At 39.0% G+C, this 21605-nt stretch overlaps 1 protein-coding gene across 5 annotated transcripts in view; it reads right to left on the reverse strand.

The window, feature by feature from the left end:
• Positions 1–502: 502 nt before the first annotated feature.
• LOC111165789 (ALG13 UDP-N-acetylglucosaminyltransferase subunit) overlaps positions 503–21605 on the reverse strand; it is a 79055-nt gene continuing 57952 nt past the window's right edge. For 2 of the 5 annotated variants that reach the window (XM_089904169.1, XM_089904168.1), the window contains one exon: positions 504–11855. In XM_089904169.1, the coding sequence (XP_089760295.1) occupies positions 11593–11855 (263 nt within the window). In that variant the 3' untranslated portion in view covers positions 504–11592. Of the gene's footprint in view, positions 11856–21605 lie in introns of all 5 variants that reach the window. The other 3 variants (XM_089904167.1, XM_030759490.2, XM_089904170.1) reach the window with 2 other exon arrangements.

The following is a 21605-nucleotide window of genomic DNA, read 5'->3' on the forward strand; positions in this document are numbered from 1 at the left end:
TGGATGACAAGACAAAAAAGAGGCTTTGGATTTTTGTGGGGAGTGCTTGAGGTACTTAGATGGTGTGGTAAAGAGGCAAACGGAAAAGCTTTCAAAGCACGGACTAGTATGGATAAGGACTTTAAAATGTAGGGCTAAATCACCATACTGTCAAACTTTTTAGATAACCAAATTGAGGTGGCGTTCCCCGATTTTTTTTAAAAAAATGTAGTTTCTGGATTAAAACATCATCATTTCTCCCTCAACAAAATCCAGAAGTGCAACAGTATATGAAAACTAGCTCTGAACAAACTGTAAATCATTTTTCAAAGGTTGAGTTATATTTCGGTTGAATTTCAGATCATAGCACATTCTCACCTTGTGATCACTGTATTCCTAAATTCAACACATCAGACTCATAGTAAGGTTACATTTTAAATTGTGCAATATCGCTGACTGGCTTTTATAAATATGCACTTGTGACCAATTACTGGAAGGACTGATTTCCCCAAATTTTATCTAAGAAATAAAATGAATTTGCCAAAACCCTACAGAAAAGAGAAATAAAAGGTAAAAGTGGGAGAGGGTAGTATGGAAGAACGCTAGATTCTATGCCTGATGTCATATTTTAGCCTCAAAAATTTAGAATAAACATATAAAGTGAGATTATAAAATGAGACTGATATTTTCATAAACATGGCAGAATTAATGTGCCCAAATTAATGTTCTTCAAAGCAGTCACCTTAAGCTGCACCCATATTCGAATGCTGACATTACTCAAACCATTGTGGACTTCTGCTTTTGGGAGGATGTTCAAAATCCACAATACAACCTCTTAATACCCTCAATGGTAGAAAATCATAATCTTGTAAGATTAAATTCTTAGAAACAGTCAAAACTAATTTTAGATCCATATTTGGTAAAAATTTGGGCAATCAAGCTGAGTTCTACTTTTTCTGGTAAAAAATATTTTTCAAGTGCTATCACACAATAGGCACCTTGATAGGCACAATTATAAAATACCAAGACAGTTTCTTGTGGGGTTTGTGAAGTGACCTGAAACTGCTCTTTGGAATCTAGTTTTTTCCTTATCAACTTTGAGGAATAATTTGTGAACAACTACCTGCATCCATTTAAAGTGTACAATTCAGTGAGTCTTCACTGTTGTATACACCGCTAGGACCGCCACCAAAATCAAGATACAAAAATTTCCATCACCCCCAAATGAGGCCTTGTTCCTCTTTCAATTCTGGAATCTATTATAGTTTCAAACATGCTTGGAACAGTGGCAGCCTTATTGGAGTAAGTTTACAGCCTCCCAAGGAGGAAACATTAAAGAACACCATATTTAGATATAGAATCTCCACTGATTTGGGAACAACCATAATGACTTAACCCTTGAAATATTTGTGTTTAAACAGTAAAACACATTCCAACTTCCAATGGCTTATGTTGTAAGTAAACTCAGTATTGGCTTCCCAAACCTTATTTGATCCATAAGAAATCACACTTTACAATACAGAGGCTCTGACAACTAGACTGTTAGCAGGAAGAAAGGGCAGTAAGGAAAAGCCCTGGCCTTCCCAGGAAATTGAGGGGAGGGTTTTGGATTCAGGAGGAGCTCCGGTAACAGAAGTAGGAGGCGGCTCTAATGGGAGGATGGCAACAGCTAGCTGAATTTTCAGGTCATTTGAAAATCACATGTTCACACTAGGTAGTTCCTGTATAAGATCCAGTCATATTATTTGAAGTACAGATTCATCCATTTTTGGTCACATCTCATAGTACTTCCTTTTACAACATATATTAAGCAATCAGTTTAAATAACCAAAGCAATGTAGCCTGTAGTCCAATAAGCAGAGTGATAACTGTGTTTAGTATACTTGGGCAGGAGAAGCACTCAGAATTCTTGAGTGTCTAGCAGGATTCATTGGAACCAATGGCACTAAAATGAATGTTGTGGGAGCTCATGAGGAAACCTCTAAACCCAAAGGGTCAACACATTAGTCTGTAGTTTTCTTAATGTTAAAGGCAATCCAATTTGATAAATTAACTTAAAATTTTTTAACTGGTCAAATTACTCTTCTAACATAGTACAAGTCAACCCATATGTTCTCTTATTTCAACTATAAAGACAAAGACCTTCTCAAGGACATTTCAGTTCAGATAGGGATAAACATCCTTCTCAAGTGAAAGCATTTTAATTTGTCTGTTTCTTATAACATAGGAATGCATACCAGTGGTAGAATTCAAGAAAGTATCACTATTTAAACTCTTCACAGGATTCAAGAGTTCTCAAAAACAGGTTGAAATTGAGGATGAAGAATTTCTACCTATTCAGAACAATGAATGTAGTTTGGAGCCAACATTTCCTAGACAATAAAGAATACTTTTAGAAAACAGGCGGTGTTTAATTCACTTTCTTAGCCTAGTTGGAGGCCCCAATCACACATCACCATACAGAAAATGTATGCATTGAACTTAAGGTTAAAATTGTATCTCCCGAGCTTAATCACGAAAAGGGGAAATTCCAAATGTGTTTGTGTAAATGGCATTTGGCTTTGCAGACTACTATTTTAAAAGCTAAAGCCTCCTTAAGTAACTATTACTTTTATTTAAATATTTTCTGTAGGAAGTGCAAAGTTACTGTCATCATTAAATGTGTTAAAAAGAATCTTGTACAATAAAATGATTGTGTCTTTAGCTTCAGTATAAACAAAAATAAAGCATTTACTTTTTTCCTCCAAAATGTATGGCTGCTCAGATTTAAGGTGATTGTTCCTCCCTTTTCCAACATAATCATTTATAGCCATCTATTATTAATAAACATTTGTGAACAACAGTGGATTTTACACTATCATTTAACCAGCAGACACACTTAAGGGAGTCCTCCACAGTCCAATATATTTTGAAAAGTTCATGACTGAGAATAAACATTATTACTATCATTCTTTTATATTTCCCATTAAACAAAGCTGTATTAAATATTTAGAAAATTGAACAAGCATTCATAAAGACCTTTGAGATGATGACATGAAGGGACCAATACAGCTACAAAGCTATGGTGTACGACACTGACAAACCTTACTGGCCTTATCCTGAAAACTTCCGAGTAACCAAAGAATGATACATGTCGTACAGAGCAGTTTCAATCTGTGGGTCAGTGAGAAGACACATAAATTGAGGTTAAGCTGGTCATTATTCAGCCAGTATAATCTGAGTACATTTGGGTAATATTTTCTGAAGTTATCAGTTGACATTTCTTTTAAAGTTTTTTCTGTAGTCATGGACTTTTCAGCAATTAACTTTCGCCTAATTAATTCAGATTCCTGAAGTTTTGTCTTTTATTTTAATTAACTTTTAGGCCACCAGAACACTGGTTAGCATACCAGAACAGCTTCACTTTCAGCCAAGTAACTCAGTAGCAAGTCCTGGCCTTTTTTTTTTTTTTTTTTAAAGTCATGTTTGTTTGTTTTTTTTACATCTTTATTGCAGTGTAATTGCTTTACAATGGTGTGCTAGTTTCTGCTTTATAACAAAGTGAATCAATTATACATATACATATGTTCCCATATCTCTTCCCTCTTGCGTCTCCCTCCCTTCCACCCTCCCTATCCTACGCCTCTAGGTGGTCACAAACCATCGCGCTGATCTCCCTGTGCTATGCGGCTGCTTCCCACTAGCTATCTATTTTACGTTTGTTAGTGTATATATGTCCATGCCACTCTCGCACTTTGTCACAGCTTACCCTCCCCCCTCCCCATATCCTCAAGTCCATTCTCTAGTAGGTCTGTGTCTTTATTCCCGTCTTGCCCCTAGGTTCTTCATGACCTTTTTTTTTTTTTCCTTAGATTCCATATATATGTGTTAGCATACGGTATTTGTCTTTCTCTTTCTGACTTACTTCACTCTGTATGACAGACACTAGGTCCATCCACCTCACTACAACTCAATTTGTTTCTTTTTATGGCTGAGTAATATTCCATTGTATATATGTGCCACATCTTCTTTATCCATTCATCCGATGATGGACACTTAGGTTGCTTGCATGTCCTGCCTATTGTAAATAGAGCTGCAATGAACATTTTGGTACATGACTCTTTGAATTATGGTTTTCTCAGGGTATATGCCCAGTAGTGGGATTGCTGGGTCGTATGGTAGTTCTATTTTTAGTTTTTTGAGGAACCTCCATACTGTTCTCCATATTGGCTGTATCAATTTACATTCCCACCAGCAGTGCAAGAGTGTTCCCTTTTCTCCACACCCTCTCCAGCACTTATTGTTTCTAGATTTTTTGATGATGGCCATTCTGACCAGTGTGAGATATCTCATTGTAGTTTTGATTTGCATTTCTCTAATGATGATGTTGAGCATTCTTTCATGTGTTTGTTGGCAATCTGTATATCTTCTTTGGAGAAATGTCTATTTAGGTCTTCTGCCCATTTTTGGATTGTGGTTTTTTTTTTTTTTTTTTTTTTTTTTGTGGTACACGGGCCTCTCACTGTTGTGGCCTCTCCCGTTGTGGAGCACAGGCTCTGGACGCGCAGGCTCAGCGGCCATGGCTCACAGGCCCAGCCACTCCACAGCATGTGGGATCTTCCCGGACCGGGGCACGAACCCGTGTCCCCTGCATCGGCAGGCGGACTCTCAACCACTGCGCCACCAGGGAAGCCCTGGGTTGTGTTTTTGATATTGAGCTGCATGAGCTGCTTGTAAATTTTGGAGATTAATCCTTTGTCAGTTGCTTCATTTGCAAATATTTTCTCCCATTCTGAGGGTTGTCCTTTGGTCTTATTGTTTTCTTTGCTGTGCAAAAGCTTTGAAATTTCATTAGGTCCCATTTGTTTATTTTTACTTTTATTTCCATTTCTCTAGGAGGTGGGTCAACAAGGATCTTGCTGTGATTTATGTCAGAGTGTTCTGCCTATGTTCTCCTCTAAGAGTTTGATAGTGTCTGGCCTTACATTTAGCTCTTTAATCCATTTTGAGTTTATTTTTGTGTATGGTGTTAGGGAGTGTTCTAATTTCATACTTTTACATGTACCTGTCCAGTTTTCCCAGCACCACTTATTGAAGAGGCTGTCCTTTCTCCACTGTATATTCTTGCCTCCTTTATCAAAGATAAGGTGACCATACGTGCGTGGGTTTATCTCTGGGCTTTCTATCCTGTTCCACTGATCTGTTTCTGTTTTTGTGCCAGTACCATACAGTCTTGATTACTGTAGCTTTGTAGTATAGTCTGAAGTCAGGGAGCCTGATTCTTCCAGCTCCATTTTTCATTCTCAAGATTTCTTTGGCTATTCGGGGTCTTTTGTGTTTCCATACAAATTGTGAAATTTTTTGTTCTAGTTCTGTGAAAAATATGGCCTTTTTTAAAAATAAAATTATTTTTGGCCACATTGGGTTTTCATTGCTGCACGTGGGCTTTCTCTAGTTGTGGTGAGCAGGTGTACTCTTTGTTGCGGTGCATGGGCTTCTCATTGTGGTGGCTTCTCTTGTTGCAGAGCACAGGCTCTAAGTGCACAGGCTTCAATAGTTGTGGCACACGGGCTCAGGAGTTGTGGCTTGTGGGCTCTAGAGCGCAGGCTCACTAGTTGTAGCACACGGGCTTAGTTGCTCCGCGGCACGTGGGATCTTCCCGGACCAGGGCTCAAACCCATGTCCCCTGCATTGGTAGGCGGATTCTTAACCACTGCACCACCAGGGAAGCCCTGGCCTAATTATTTTAAGTGTGATTGGGTGTATAACATTTATACATTGGTTAGATAAAACAATCTGAAAAGCAGTAATATATCTGGAAAAGATGTGCAACCAGTATAAGCAAATTCCAACAACTCAATAATAAAAACACAATTTGAACGCATTTCAAAAAGGAATATATACAACTAGCAAATAAGCACGTGAAGAGGTGTTAAACATAATCATAGGGAAATGCAAATTAAAACCACAATGAGATACCACTTACTACCAAACCCACCAGAATGGCTACAATCAAAAAGACTAATACCACCAAATGCTGACGGGGATGAACAATTGGAATTCTCATACACTGCTGGTGGGAGTATAAAATGGTACAATCACTTTGGAAAAATCTCCTTCATTTCCATACTAAACATATACCTAACCTATGACCCAGTAATTCCAAGAGGAATGAAAACAAATGCTCGTAAGACTTGTACAAAAATGTTCGTAGCAGCTTCATGCGTATCTAAAAACTAGAAATGGCTCAGGTATCCATCAACAGGAGAATGGCATTTTTGTACAATGAAATGCTGCTCAGCAATAAAAAGAACTATTGACACATACAACATGGATGAATCCCAAATACCTTATGTTAAAGAATCCTTACACAAAGGAGCACATACTCTGATTCATTTATATACAGTTTAAAAAACAAACTATGATAGGAGAAAAATCAGAAGAAAAAGCGGTTGCCTAGGGGATGGGGATCGGGGAAGCAGGGATTGACTGGGAAAAGCATGAGAGAATTTTCTGGAATGATGAAAATGTTATCTTGATAAAGGCTTGGGTTTCACAGATGTGTGATTTGTCAAAATTCATTGCATCAAACACTTAAGATTTGTGCATTTCATCACATGTAAACTTTACCTCAAAAAGAAAAGAACCTTTAAAAAAGAACCTTTAACAAATACTGAACTCTAGTTAACAATATCCATGCTGAGATGTTTAGGGGTGAGGTGTATTTAAGTCTGCAATTTTCTTTGTAATCATCAAAAAATAGGATTTATAGATGGTTATGTGAAAAGGTTAAGTGTAGTAAAATGTTAATTATATGATCTAGGCAGTGGATATACAGATGTACATTGCACACTTCTTTCAACTTCCATGTTTAAAATTTTTCATAATAAAATGTTGGAAAAAAATAAGCAGTGAGTAAAAGAACAGAACTAGGTTAACAAAAGCCAAATCTATACCGTGCTTCAAAACAAGTAGGAGGAAGAAAACTTGAGTAGCTGAAGCTCTTTTAGCAGAGCTAAAAGAATGAAAGAAAATTAAAACAAAGTTCAACTGCTGATGCAAGCAAAGCAACTGAATATAAAGTAGTTTGTTTTTCTGTGGGACTATATATGTGGTAGAACTTTTATTTCTTTTATTGTGGTAAGAACATTTACCATGAGATTACCCTCTTAAGAGATTTTTAAGCGTAAAATACAGTATTGTTACCTACAGGCACAAAGTTGTAGAACAGATCTCTGGAACTTATCTTGCATAACTGAAATTTATCAAGATAAAAATTGTTACTCTGATCTGGTTAATACACCAGCAAGGAAATAAAAGGTTTTTTAAGTCAAGAACTTTAATACCCTAGTATTAGGGTAGAATTTTTTTCTATAATTCTGCAAATGATTTGAAAAAGCTGTACTATATAGTTTAGAAAAATCCATAAGATCTGCAAGAAAAGGTTTGTTAGTTGATTAGGTGAAGGGACTGATCACCTATATAACACCAATACATCAATAACTATTATTAATATTTGGCTAAAATAGATCTTAACATTTTATTCATTGGCCTGAATTCCTAAGAATTGATTCAGTTTAATCTCAATATTGTAGAATTACTCTCCACCCCTCCTCTCATAAAAGGTTTAGCCAGTGGCAGGAGCCACCTACCAGACAAAAAAAAAAAGCTCTTCAACACTAAAGGATTCCTGGTTTCCAAGCTCCCCTCTGGCAGCCATAAGGAGAAAAGTGAACTCAGAAGTGGTGGTGGTGATTATTAGAAAACAATGAAGCAGTAAACCTGAAGTGGTTCACTCACCTCAATTAGTTTCAACTATAAATAAATGTCATGGTTTAATATAATTTAGTTTTACATGTAGCTAGTGAATATTCTTGAGAATTACAGGACTTTAAGAATCAGTTGCCTATACTACAGGCTTCCCCCAACCCCCAGATATTTTAACAAGGGTACCTATGAACCTTATGTGACAGTATCTCTAAGATCTTGTTTCTTTTCAGGATTCAAGGCAAAATGTTTAAAAACCTGAACTTTTACTAACTTTATAAACATTACCTCTCCAGATGGCCAGTTACCAAGGTAGTTTTTCTTCAACTATTATGAAAGATTTCAAACACAAAAGTAGAGGGAATAGCACAATGAACTCAATCTTCAACAGTTATTATTCAACAGTTACAAACATGCAGCTTATCTTCATCTATAAACCCCACCCCCCAGATTATTTTGAGATGATACCCAGATTTATCATTCTAAAGCAGTTTTAGTCACTCAGTAGGTAGTTACCTAAACTCAGGTCCATCCTTTCCTGAAGCTCCATCTTTCCATATACAGGCACCCCACACATCCCTGAAACTGCCTTTGATGACTGAGGCAGGAGAGAAGACAAGTGTTCTAAATCAAGTTGCTCCAACTGAAATTTAACATTCTAGCTAAGATGGGGGAAACAAGAGGTTGCCTTTTGCTGTATTAGTTCTCCTAAATTCTTTTTATTATAAATGGAAATATAAATGGCCTCAAAGAGATTTCATGTAAAATGGACAAAATTTGACCCAGATTTAGAAAAATCTAGATTAAGTTCATGCCCTACCCTTCTCCAATGGACTATTTCATTATTCATGAAGATTTATGTCTGAATTAAGTTCTGAATGTATGGTGTTCACATAAAAAAAATCATGATTTGTTTATACTTTTACTTCCAAAGCTAATTAAAAGGTTATGCCTTGATTATAGGCTCTAAGGAAATGAAAGATGTTTTAAATTCACAAGTCTTGAATTTCAACAGTAAAACAGATTCCATATTTTCATCTGCTCTTAATCAAGGCAGAAAACCACAATTAGTTTTGAGAATAAATATACACAGCATAAAAATGAATTCTAATTGTTTTTCCTCACTATGGAAATGATCCAGCTTTCTACCTTTGGTGTAAACCAGATTTATCTCAGGAAGGCGGTGAAAGTAAAGGGTTCAGAACAAACCACAGTGCCTTTATATCCTCCTTCCCCCAACAATTCTCAATGGTTGAAAGTTGGGTATAACAACAGAAAAAAAGACAAGGATGTCTTTTGTAATATCAAAAGCAACTACAGAGGTTATATGTAAAAAGTCTACCACTATGCTTATACTATAGGTTGATTAAACATGTTAAGTCTTAGGTTTTTTGTTTTTAACCCAGAAGCTGCCTTCAAAAACCACTGCAGGGCTTCCCTTGTGGCACAGTGGTTGAGAGTCCGCCTGCCGATGCAGGGGACACGGGTTTGTGCCCCGGTCCGCGAAGATCCCACATGCCGCGGAGCGGCTGGGCCCCATGAGCCATGGCCGCTGAGCCTGCGCATCCGGAGCCTGTGCTCCGCAGCGGGAGAGGCCACAACAGTGAGAGGCCCGCGTACCGCAAAAAAAAAAAACAAAAAAAAAAACCCGCTGCAGACTTCTGCTGCAGTACAGGTTACCTTCACCCTCCCAACTCACAAAACAATAGGAGGGTCAGGGCTCACTCCTTGATTATTTCTTAGAGAAGTCTGACTGTAAAGCATAAACAAGTGGACTATACTTGTATGATTTAAACAGACCATTCATACCATTGATTTCAACACTGGTAACAACAATTAGGTTGATCCTGGGTTTTTAAGTTAATAATAAGCATCTCATTAAACTGCATTAAATTAGTAATGGAAATCAAGGCAAGGCAGCAACCTACAAGTTTAAAAAATAAACAAATCAACTGGAAGCCTAAGGCAAATGTACTTATCTCAAAACCACACAATTTCCAGATCCACATTCTCAAGATAGACTACAACCTTCTAAAACACTGCTTAGAAGCTAATTAGTGAACCACTGACAGTTGAAGATACAGGACAATCACTTGCTGTGAGTTATGTACATTTCAGAAATGCTGGCATATTTGAAAAATGTTGGAGAGGGGTTGTTCCATGTTTCAAACTTGACTAAAATAAACCTTTAAACATAAAACAATCTGTAGGCTGCACAAATTGAGAACCCAGGAGGTTAGCAGAGAAAAAGCTGAAACATTAATACAGAGGTTGTTAGAAAGATCAGTGCACTATTGCCCATCTTTCTTTATTAAAGTTGTCAGATGCCAACTTGTAGAGCAAGGACTTGTAAAGATCCAGGATGCAAAACCAAAACACTACCAGTTCCATGTCTATTACGAAGCAGAAGCCTTAACTAGTACACTGACTGATTTGAAGCTCATTGTTATCAATCATCTTGAGAACAGTATACTGAAGACAGGATATCTTCTTTGCAATGGATTCCACTCTAGTTCTTTAACCTGTTCAAGCACCTTGAGCCCTGAGTCTCAATTGGTTCTTTTTGCCTGGGGTATAGCTGAAAGGTGGGAACGAACAGAATGATTCACAAGCATAAATAACTTTTAAAGGAGGCAATATAAGTAGGTTTTGTGGCAACCAAAGAACACTTTTAAAATAGCTGTTTGTAGGTGAGACAGAGCAAAGCATTCATGATGAATGCTCCTCTCCTCAGAGGAGAACTGAATGAATAGAGAAAATCTTGTAGTCTTTGAGTAGATGAAAGAGAGAGAAGGGAGAAGGCAGAAGGGCTTATAAAATGTGTCTCACAGAAAGCTGAAGACAAGGCAGGCCTGAAGAGATACAAGATAAATCTAAACAATAATTTAAAGATTCAACAACCATTAGAAATATAGGACAATGAGAAAGTAAGTCTAGATTAAAGTTCCCTAAGAGAATTAACCGATTTTTTTAAAAAAAACAGAAACACAACTTAAAGGGACATTCTCAAGGGGAAAGAACTGGATATGGTAGTATGCATTGCAATGTCTTGAGATTAAATAACATTTCAACTGACCCTGCCAATCCATGCTATAAATTCACATTTTCTGGCAACCAAAATACTAGGGGGAAAACATATGGGAACAATCAAATGTCTGGTACTCTTTGCTGCCATGAAAAAGCAAAAGAAAATCTCACTCATTTCAGCAATTTTAAATGCTAATTTTTATTTACTGCTAAATGTGCAAAGGACATCAATACTGTGCAGGAAAATGGTTACATAAGTCCAATATTAAACAACAGAACATGGGATAAATCTAAAGCAGAGCATCATGTGCCTTCAGAACTGATTAATATCAAAGAACACAACTCAGATCAGACAATTCTTAAGAAACCTGAAGAGCACTCTCACTTAATATTAAGCTAGTTACCCAGAAGCAAATGCTCTTGGTTTTGTTGTTTCATTTTCTAGGAAAAAGTAGTTTTTCCAATTTTGCATGGTTTAATATTATGTGTGACATCGGAACCAAGGCAATAGTTCGTAAGATTTACTCCATTTATCAATTGGTACCATCAGCTAATACAAAGTTGACAAGTTGGCTGACAGGAAAACAGCTGAATACAATGAAATATGCTCAAATATGGGGCTAGTTGTACATTCATCTCAATGCCCTTATTCACAACCCAAAGAAATATTCCTTTATTTTAAAGTACTGTTTTAAATCAAAAGATAAAATAATCTTAAAGACAGATACAACAGTAACCACTCTAACCACTCTAAATCACTTAAACACTAACATAAAACACTTTTTAAAAACCAAACAACAAGAAAAATGGCAGTGCAAGAACACGTCATACTGCTGAATCTTACATATTCTGAGGTACACAATGAGAAGGTGAGGGAGGTGAAGCAATATAGGCAAGTGGCCCAGGACTCATAGCACCACGAATTTGAGAACCAACATATGCTGCACTGACTGGATGCCAGGGGGCAACACAGGGATAATCTGGCACAACAGGAAGGCAGGAATCAAAACCTGGCAAAGGTCGCTGCCCACAGGGATCTGACATCACTGGATAATAGAATGCTCCATGAGGGACAGATGCAGGGTCAGCATTTGGAAAAGTACCTGAAACAAAGAAAGCATACAGTACACTTCATATACAAAGATTCATTAACATCAACATAAATGGATGTTCTTACAGGTAAAAATGAAATTTAGCATTAACTCCAAGAAAGATCATAGCAATTGCAGCAGGAGTACTTTAGATATGAACATTAGTGACTAAAACAGGCTACTAAAAGATAATATGAAAATTTTCTAACTAAAAAAATTAAATATAGGAAGATGGCGGAAGAGTAGGACGCAGAGATCACACTCCTCCCCACAAATACATCAGAAATACATCTACACCAGTGGGAGGGAGATGTGAAGGAACAAAGGTTTCCACACACTAGGAAGCCCCTTCGCGGGTGGAGACTGCGGGTGGCGGAGGGGGAAGTTTCGGAACCGCGGAGGAGAGCGCAGCAACAGGAGTGCGGAGGGTAAAGCAGAGAGATTTCCGCACAGAGGATCGGTGCCGACCAGCACTCACAAGCCCGAGAGGCTTGTCTGCTCACCCGCCGGGGTGGGCAGGGCTGGGAGCTGAGGCTTGGGGTTCGGTCGGAGCACTGGGAGAGGACTGGGGTTGGCGAGGTGAACACAGCCTGCAGGGGGTTAGTGCGCCACGGATGGCCAGGAGGGAGTCCAGGGAAAAGTCTGGACCTGCCGAAGAGGCAAGAGACATTTTCTTCCCTGTTTGTTTCCTGGTGCGTGAGGAGAGGGGATTAAGAGCGCTGCTTAAAGGAGCCCCAGAGACGGGCGCGAGCCGAGGCTATCAGCGCGGACCGCAGAGACGGGCAAGAGACGCTAAGGCCGCTGCTATAGACAGCAAGCCTGTGTGCGAGCACAGGTCACGATACACACCTGCCCTCCCGGGAGCCTGTGCAGCCCGCCACTGCCAGGGTCCCATGATCCAGGGACAACTTCTCTGTGAGAATGCACGGCGCACCTCAGGCTGGTGCAACGTCATGCCGGCCTCTGCCGACGAAGGCTCACCCCGCACTCCTTGCCCCTCCCACCCCCACGGCCGGAGCAAGCCAGAGCCCCCAAATCAGCGGCTCCTTTAACCCCGTCCTGTCTGAGCGAAGAACAGACGCCCTCCAGCGACCTACACGCAGAGGCGGGGCCAAATCCAAAGCTAAGCCCCGGGAGCTGTGCGAACAAAGAAGAGAAAGGGAAATCTCTCCCAGCAGCCTCAGGAGCAGCGGATTAAATCTCCACAATCAATTTGATGTACCCTGCATCTGCGGAACACCTGAATAGACAACGAAGCATCCCATATTGAGGAGGTGGACGTTGAGAGCAACATATATTATTTTTCCCCTTTTCCACTTTTTGTGAGTATGTGTATGCTTCTGTGTGAGATTTTGTCTGTAGAGCTTTCCTTTCACCATCTGTCCTAGGGTTCTGTCCATCGGTTTTTTTGGTGTTTTGTTTTACTTTAAAAATTGTTTTTCCTTAATAATTATTTTTTATTTTAATAACTATTTTATCTTACTTTATCTTATCCTCTCTTTCTTTCTACTTTTTCTCCCTTTTATTCTGAGCCGTGTGGATGAAAGGCTCTTGGTGCTGCAGCCAGGAGTCAGTGCTGTGCCTCTGACGTGGGAGAGCCAACTTCAGGACACTGGTCCACAAGAGACCTCCCAGCTCCACGTACTATCAAACGGCAAAAATCTCCCAGAGATCTCCATCTCAACACCAACACCCAGCTTCACTCAACGACCAGCAAGCTACAGTGCGGGACACCCTATGCCAAAAAACTAGCAACACAGGAACACAACCCCACCCATTAGCAGAGAGGCTGCCTAAAATCGTAAGTCCACAGACACCCCAAAACACACCACCAGACGGGGACCTGCCACCAGAAAGACAAGCTCCAGCCTCATCCACCAGAACACAGGCACCAGTCCCCTCCACCAGGAAGCCTACACAACCCACTGAACCAACCTTAGCCACTGGGGACAGACACCAAAAACAACAGGAACTACGAACCTGCAGCCTGCAAAAAGGAGACCCCAAACACAGTAAGATAAGCAAAATGAGAAGACAGAAAAACACACAGCAGATGAAGGAGCAAGATAAAAACCCACCAGACCTAACAAATGAAGAGGAAATAGGCAGTCTACCTGAAAAAGAATTCAGAATAATGATAGTAAAGATGATACAAATTCTTGGAAACAGAATAGAGAAAATGCAAGAAACATTTAACAAGGACCTAGAAGAACTAAAGAGGAAACAAGTAACGATGAACAACACAATAAACAAAAAAGTACTCTAGAAGGGATCAATAGCAGAATAACTGAGGCAGAAGAACGGATAACTGACCTGGAAGATAAAATAGTGGAAATAACTACTGCAGAGCAGAATAAAGAAAAAAGAATGAAAAGAACTGAGGACAGTCTCAGAGACCTCAGGGACAACATTAAACACACCAACATTCGAAGTACAGGGGTCCCAGAAGAAGAAGAGAAAAAGAAATGGACTGAGAAAATATTTGAAGAGATTATAGTTGAAAACTTCCCTAATATGGGAGAGGAAATAGTTAATCAAGTCCAGGAAGAACAGAGAGTCCCATACAGGATAAATCCAAGGAGAAACACGCCAAGACACATATTAATCAAACTATCAAAAATTAAATACAAAGAAAACATATTAAAAGCACCAAGGGAAAAACAACAAATAACACACAAGGGAATCCCCATAAGGTTAACACCTGATCTTTCAGCAGAAACTCTGCAAGCCAGAAGGGAGTGGCAGGACACATTTAAAGTGATGAAGGAGAAAAACCTACAACCAAGATTACTCTACCCAGCAAGGATCTCATTCAGATTTGATGGAGAAAGTAAAACCTTTGCAGACAAGGAAAAGCTGAGAGAGTTCAGCACCACCAAACCAGCTTTACAACAAACGCTAAAGGAACTTCTCGAGGCAAGAAACACAAGAGAAGGAAAAGACCTACAATAACAAACCCAAAACAATTAAGAAAATGGGAATAGGAACATACATATTGATGATTACCTTAAATGTAAATGGATTAAATGCACCCACCAAAAGACACAGACTGGCTGAACGGATACAAAAACAAGACCCATATATATGCTGTCTACAAGACACCACTTCAGACCTAGGGACACATACAGACTCAAAGTGAGGGGACAGAAAAAGATATTCCATGCAAATGGAAATCAAAAGAAAGCTGGAGTATCAATTCTCATATCAGACAAAATAGACTTTAAAATAAAGACTATTACAAGAGACAAAGAAGGACACTACATAATGATCAAGGGATCAATCCAAGAAGATGATACAACAATTGTAAATATTTATGCACCCAACATAGGAGCACCTCAATACATAAGGCAAATACTAACAGCCATAAAAGGGGAAATCGACAGTAACACATTCATAGTGGGGGACTTTAACACCCCACTTTCACCAATGGACAGATCATCCAAAATGAAAATAAATAAGGAAACACAAGCTTTAAATGATACATTAAACAAGTTGGACTTAATTGATATTTATAGGACATTCCCTCCAAAACAACAGAATACACATTTTTCTCAAGTGCTCATGGAATATTCTCCAGGATGGATCATATCTTGGGTCACAAATCAAGCCTTGGTAAATTTAAGAAAATTGAAATTGTATCAAGTCTCTTTTCCAACCACAACGCTATGAGACTAGATATCAATTACAGGAAAAGATCTGTAAAAAACACAAACACATGGAGGCTAAAAAATACACTACTTAATAACGAAGTGATCACAGAAGAAATCAAAGAGGAAATAAAAAAAAATACCGAGAAAAAAATGACAATGGAGACACGACAACCCCAAACCTATGGGATGCAGCAAAAGCAGTTCTAAGAGGGAAGTTTAGAGCAATATAATCCTACCTTAGGAAAAAGGAGACATCTCGAATAAACAACCTAACCTTGCACCTAAAGCAATTAGAGAAAGAAGAACAAAAAAACCCCGAAGTTAGCGGAAGGAAGGAAATCATAAAAATCAGATCAGAAATAAATGAAAAAGAAATGAAGAAAATGATAGCAAACATCAATAAAACTAAAAGCTGGTTCTTTGAGAAGATAAACAAAATTGATAAACCATTAGCCAGACTCATCAAGAAAAAAAGGGAGAAGACGCAAATCAAAAGAATTAGAAATGAAAAAGGAGAAGTAACAACTGACACTGCAGAAATGCAAAAGATCATGAGAGAGTACTACAAGCAACTCTATGCCAATAAAATGGACAACCTGGAAGAAATGGACAACTTCTTAGAAATGCACAACCTGCCAAGACTGAATCAGGAAGAAATACAAAATATGAACAGACCAATCACAAGCACTGATATTGAAACTGTGAATAAAAATCTTGCAACAGGGCTTCCCTGGTGGCGCAGTGGTTGAGAGTCCGCCTGCCGATGCAGGGGACACGGGTTCGTGCCCCGGTCCGGGAAGATCCCACATGCCACGGAGCGACTGGTCCCGTGAGCCATGACCACTGAGCCTGTGCGTCCGGAGCCTGTGCTCCGCAACGGGAGAGGACACAACAGTGAGAGGCCCGTGTACCGCAAAAAAAAAAAAAAAAAAAAAAAATCTTGCAACAAACAAAAGCCCAGGACCAGATGGCTTCACAGGCGAACTCTATCAAACATTTAGAGAACAGCTAAAACCTATCCTTTTCAAGCTTTTCCAAAATATAGCAGAGGGAGAAACACTCCCAAACTCATTCTACGGGACCACCGTCACGATGATACCAAAACCAGGTAAGGAATGTCACAAAGAAAGAAAACTACAGGCCAATATCACTGATGAACATAGATGCAAAGGTCCTCAACAAAATACTACCAAACAGAATCCAACAGCACATTAAAAGGATCATACACCATGATCAAGTGGGGTTTATTCCGGGAATGCAAGGATTCTTCAATATACGCAAATCAATCAACGTGATACACCATATTAACAAATTGAAGAAGAAAAAACATATGATCAACTCAATAGATGCAGAGAAAGCTTTCGACAAAATTCAACACCCCTTTACAATAAAAACCCTCCAGAAAGTAGGCATACAGGGAACTTTCCTCAACATAATAAAGGCCATATATGACAAACCCACAGCCAACATCGTCCTCAATGGTGAAAAACTGAAAGCATTTCCACTAAGATCAGGAACAAGACAAGGTTGCCCACTCTCACCACTCTTATTCAACATAGTTTTGGAAGCTTTAGCCACAGCAATCAGAGAAGAAACGGAAATAAAAGGAATCTAAATCGGAAAAGAAGAAGTAAAGCTGTCACTGTTTGCAGATGACATGATACCATACATAGAGAATCCTAAAGATGCTACCAGAAAACTACTAGAGCTAATCAATGAATTTGGTAAAGTAGCAAGATACAAAATTAATGCACAGAAATCTCTGGCATTCCTATATGCTAATAATGAAAAATCTGAAAGTGAAATCAAGAAAACACTCCCATTTACCATTGCAACAAAAAGAATAAAATATCTAGGAATACACCTACCTAAGGAGACAAAAGATCTGTATGCAGAAAATTATAAGACACTGATGAAAGAAATTAAAGATGATACAAATAGATGGAGAGATATACCATGTTCTTGGATTGGAAAAATCAACATTGTGAAAATGACTCTACTACCCAAGGCAATCTACAGATTCAATGCAATCCCTATCAAACTACCACTGGCATTTTTCACAGAACTAGAACAAAAAAAATTCACAATTTGTATGGAAACACAAAAGACCCCGAATAGCCAAAGCAATCTTGAGAATGAAAAACGGAGCTGGAGGAATCAGGCTCCCTGACTTCAGACTACACTACAAAGCTACAGTAATCAAGACAATATGGTACTGGCACAAAAACAGAAACATAGAAAATGGTCACCTTAACTTTGATAAAGGAGGCAGGAAGGTACAGTGGCGACAGGACAGCCTCTTCAATAAATGGTGCTGCTAAAACTGGACAGGTACATGTAAAAGTATGAGATTAGATCACTCCCTAACACCATACACAAAAATAAGCTCAAAATGGATTAAAGACCTAAATGTAAGGCCAGAAACTATCAAACTCTTAGAGGAAAACATAGGCAGGACACTCTATGACATAAATCACAGCAAGATCCTTTTTGACCCACCTCGTAGAGAAATGGAAATAAAAACAAAAATAAACAAATGGGACCTAATGAAACTTCAAAGCTTTTGCACAGCAAAGGAAACCATAAACAAGACCAAAAGACAACCGTCAGAATGGGAGAAAATATTTGCAAATGAAGCAACTGACAAAGGATTAATCTCCAAAATTTATAAGCAGCACGTGCAGCTCAATAACAAAAAAACAAACAACCCCATCCAAAAACGGGCAGAAGACCTATACAGACATTTCTCCAAAGAAGATATACAGACTGCCAACAAACACATGAAAGAATGCTCAACATCGTGATTAGAGAAATGCAAATCAAAACTACAATGAGATATCATCTCACAACAGTCAGAATGCCCATCATCAAAAAATCTAGAAACAATAAATGCTGGAGAGGGTGTGGAGAAAAGGGAACACTCTTGCACTGCTGGTGGGAATGTGAATTGGTACAGCCACTATGGAGAACAGTATGGAGGTTCCTTAAAAAACTACAGATAGAACTACCATATGACCCAGCAATCCCACTACTGGGCATATACCCTGAGAAAACCATAATTCAAAAAGAATCATGTACCAAAATGTTCATTGCAGCTCTATTTACAATAGCCAGGAGATGCAAACAACCTAAGTGTCCATCATCGGATGAATGGATAAAGAAGATGTGGCGCATATATACAATGGAATATTACACAGCCATAAAAAGAAGCGAACTTGAGCTATTTGTAATGAGGTGGATAGACCTAGAGTCTGTCGTACAGAGTGAAGTAAGTCAGAAAGAGAAAGACAAATACCGTATGCTAACACATATATATGAAATTTAAGAAAAGAAATGTCATGAAGAACCTAGGGGTAAGACAGGAATAAAGACACAGACCTACTACAGAATGGACTTGAGGTTATGGGGAGGAGGAAGGGCAAGCTGTGACAAAGCAAGAGAGAGGCATGGACATATATACACTACCAAACGTAAGGTAGATAGCTAGTGGGAAGCAGCTGCATAGCACAGGGAGATCAGCTCGGTGCTTTGTGACCGCCTGGAGGGGTGGGACAGGGAGGGTGGGAGGGAGGGAGACATAAGAGGGAAGAGATATGGGAAAATATGTATATGTATAACTGATCCACTTTGTATAACTGATTCACTTTGTTATAAAGCAGAAACTAACACACCACTGTAAAGCAATTATACTCCAATAAAGATGTAAAAAAAAAAAACCTAAGGAGACAAAAGATCTGTATGCAGAAAATTATAAGACACTGATGAAAGAAATTAAAGATGATACAAATAGATGGAGAGATATACCATGTTCTTGGATGGGAAGAATCAACACTGTGAAAATGACTCTACTACCCAAAGCAATCAACAGATTCAATGCAATCCCTATCAAACTACCACTGGAATTTTTCACAGAACTAGAACAAAAAATTTCACAATTTGTATGGAAAACCAAAAGACCCAGAATAGCCAAAGCAATCTTGAGAACGAAAAACAGAGCTGGAGGAATCAGGCTCCCTAACTTCAGACTATACTACAAAGCTACAGTAATCAAGACAGTATGGTACTGGCAAAAAAACAGAAATATAGATCAGTGGAACAAGACAGAAAGCCCAGAGATAAACCCACGCACGTATGGCTACCTTTTTTTTTTTTTTTTTTTTTTTGCGGTATACAGGCCTCTCACTGTTGTGGCCTCTCCCGTTGCGGAGCAAAGGCTCTGGATGCGCAGGCTCAGTGGCCATGGCTCACGGGCCCAGCCGCTCCACGGCATGTGGGATCTTCCCAGACCGGGGCACGAACCCATATCCCCTGCATCGGCAGGCGGACTCTCAACTGCACCACCAGGGAAGCCCCGGTCACATTATCTTTGATAAAGGAGGCAGGAATGTACAGTGGAGAAAGGACAGCCTCTTCAATAAGTGGTGCTGGGAAAACTGGACAGGTACATGTGAAAGTATGAGATTAGAACACTCTCTAACACCGTACACAAAAATAAGGTCAAAATGGATCAAAGACGTAAATATAAGGCCAGAAACTATCAAACTCTTAGAGGAAAACAGAGGCAGGACACTCTATGACATAAATCACAGCAAGATCCTTTTTGACCCACCTCCTAGAGAAATGGAAATAAAAACAAACAAATGGGACCTAATGAAACTTCAAAGCTTTTGCACAGCAAAGGAAACCATAAACAAGACCAAAAGACAACCCTCAGAATGGGAGAAAGTATTTGCAAATGAAGCAACTGACAAAGGATTAATCTCCAAAATTTACAAGCAGCTCATGCAGCTCAATAACAAAAAAACAAAGAACCCAAACCAAAAATGGGCAGAAGACCTAAACAGACATTTATCCAAAGAAGATATACAGATGGCCAACAAACACATGAAAGACTGCTCAACATCATTAATCATTAAAGAAATGCAAATCAAAACTACAGTAAGGTATCATCTCACACCAGTCAGAATGGCCATCATCAAAAAATCTAGAAACAATAATTGCTGGAGAGGGTGTGCAGGAAAGGGAACCCTCTTGCACTGTTGGTGGGAATGTAAATTGATACAGCCACTATGGAGAACAGTATGGAGGTTCCTCAAAAAACTAAAAATAGAACTACCAAACGATCCAGCAATCCCACTACTGGGTATATACCCTGAGAAAACCATAATTCAAAATGAGTCATGTACCACAATGTTCACTGCAGCTCTATTTACAATAGCCAGGACATGCAAGCAACCTAAGTGTCCATCAACAGATGAATGGATAAAGAAGATGTGGCACATATATACAATGGAATATTACTCAGCCATAAAAAGAAACGAAATTGAGTTATTTGTAGTGAGGTGGATGGACCTAGAGTCTGTCATACAGAGTGAAGTAAGTCAGAAAGAGAAAGACAAATACTGTATGCTAACACATACATATGGAATCTAAGAAAAAAAAAAGGTCATGAAGAACCTAGGGGCAAGACGGGAATAAAGACACAGACCTACTAGAGAATGGACTTGAGGATATGGGGAGGGGGAAGGGTAAGCTGGGACAAAGTGAGAGAGTGGCATGGACATATATACACTACCAAACGTAAGGTAGATATCTAGTGGGAAGCAGCCGCATAGCACAGGGAGATCAGCTCGGTGCTTTGTGACCACCTAGAGGGGTAGGATAGGGAGGGTGGCAGGGAGGGAGACGCAAGAGGGAAGAGATATGGGAACATATGTATGACTGATTCACTTTGTTATAAAGCAGAAACTAACACACCATTGTAAAGTAATGATACTCCAATACAGATGTTAAAAAAAAAGTAAAAAAGAAAAATTAAATATATAAATGTATGTACAATGTGTCAAATGTATTCTACCTGGAGACAGCTATCTTCCTGGGATGATTTAGATATCAACAGACTACACTAAGAAACGTTCTCTAGAGTCATTCTTGTCAATTCAGTTCTTATAAGAGTTCGTCACAATTACGTTGTCAAATAGTTTTCCAGTATAACACACACCATCCAAATAACCATTTTGTATTATTTTAGCAATTAAAAACTCAGGTGTTTTTACAGTCTGGTCTATACTTGAAGGCAAAACTCTGAAGACCATCCCAAAAGACCAAACTT

This window comes from Delphinapterus leucas, chromosome X (assembly GCF_059928025.1).
Source record: "Delphinapterus leucas isolate spDelLeu-1000000601 "Yukka" chromosome X, BTC_Dleu_Yukka2, whole genome shotgun sequence".
In the NCBI taxonomy this organism is placed as follows: domain Eukaryota; kingdom Metazoa; phylum Chordata; class Mammalia; order Artiodactyla; family Monodontidae; genus Delphinapterus; species Delphinapterus leucas.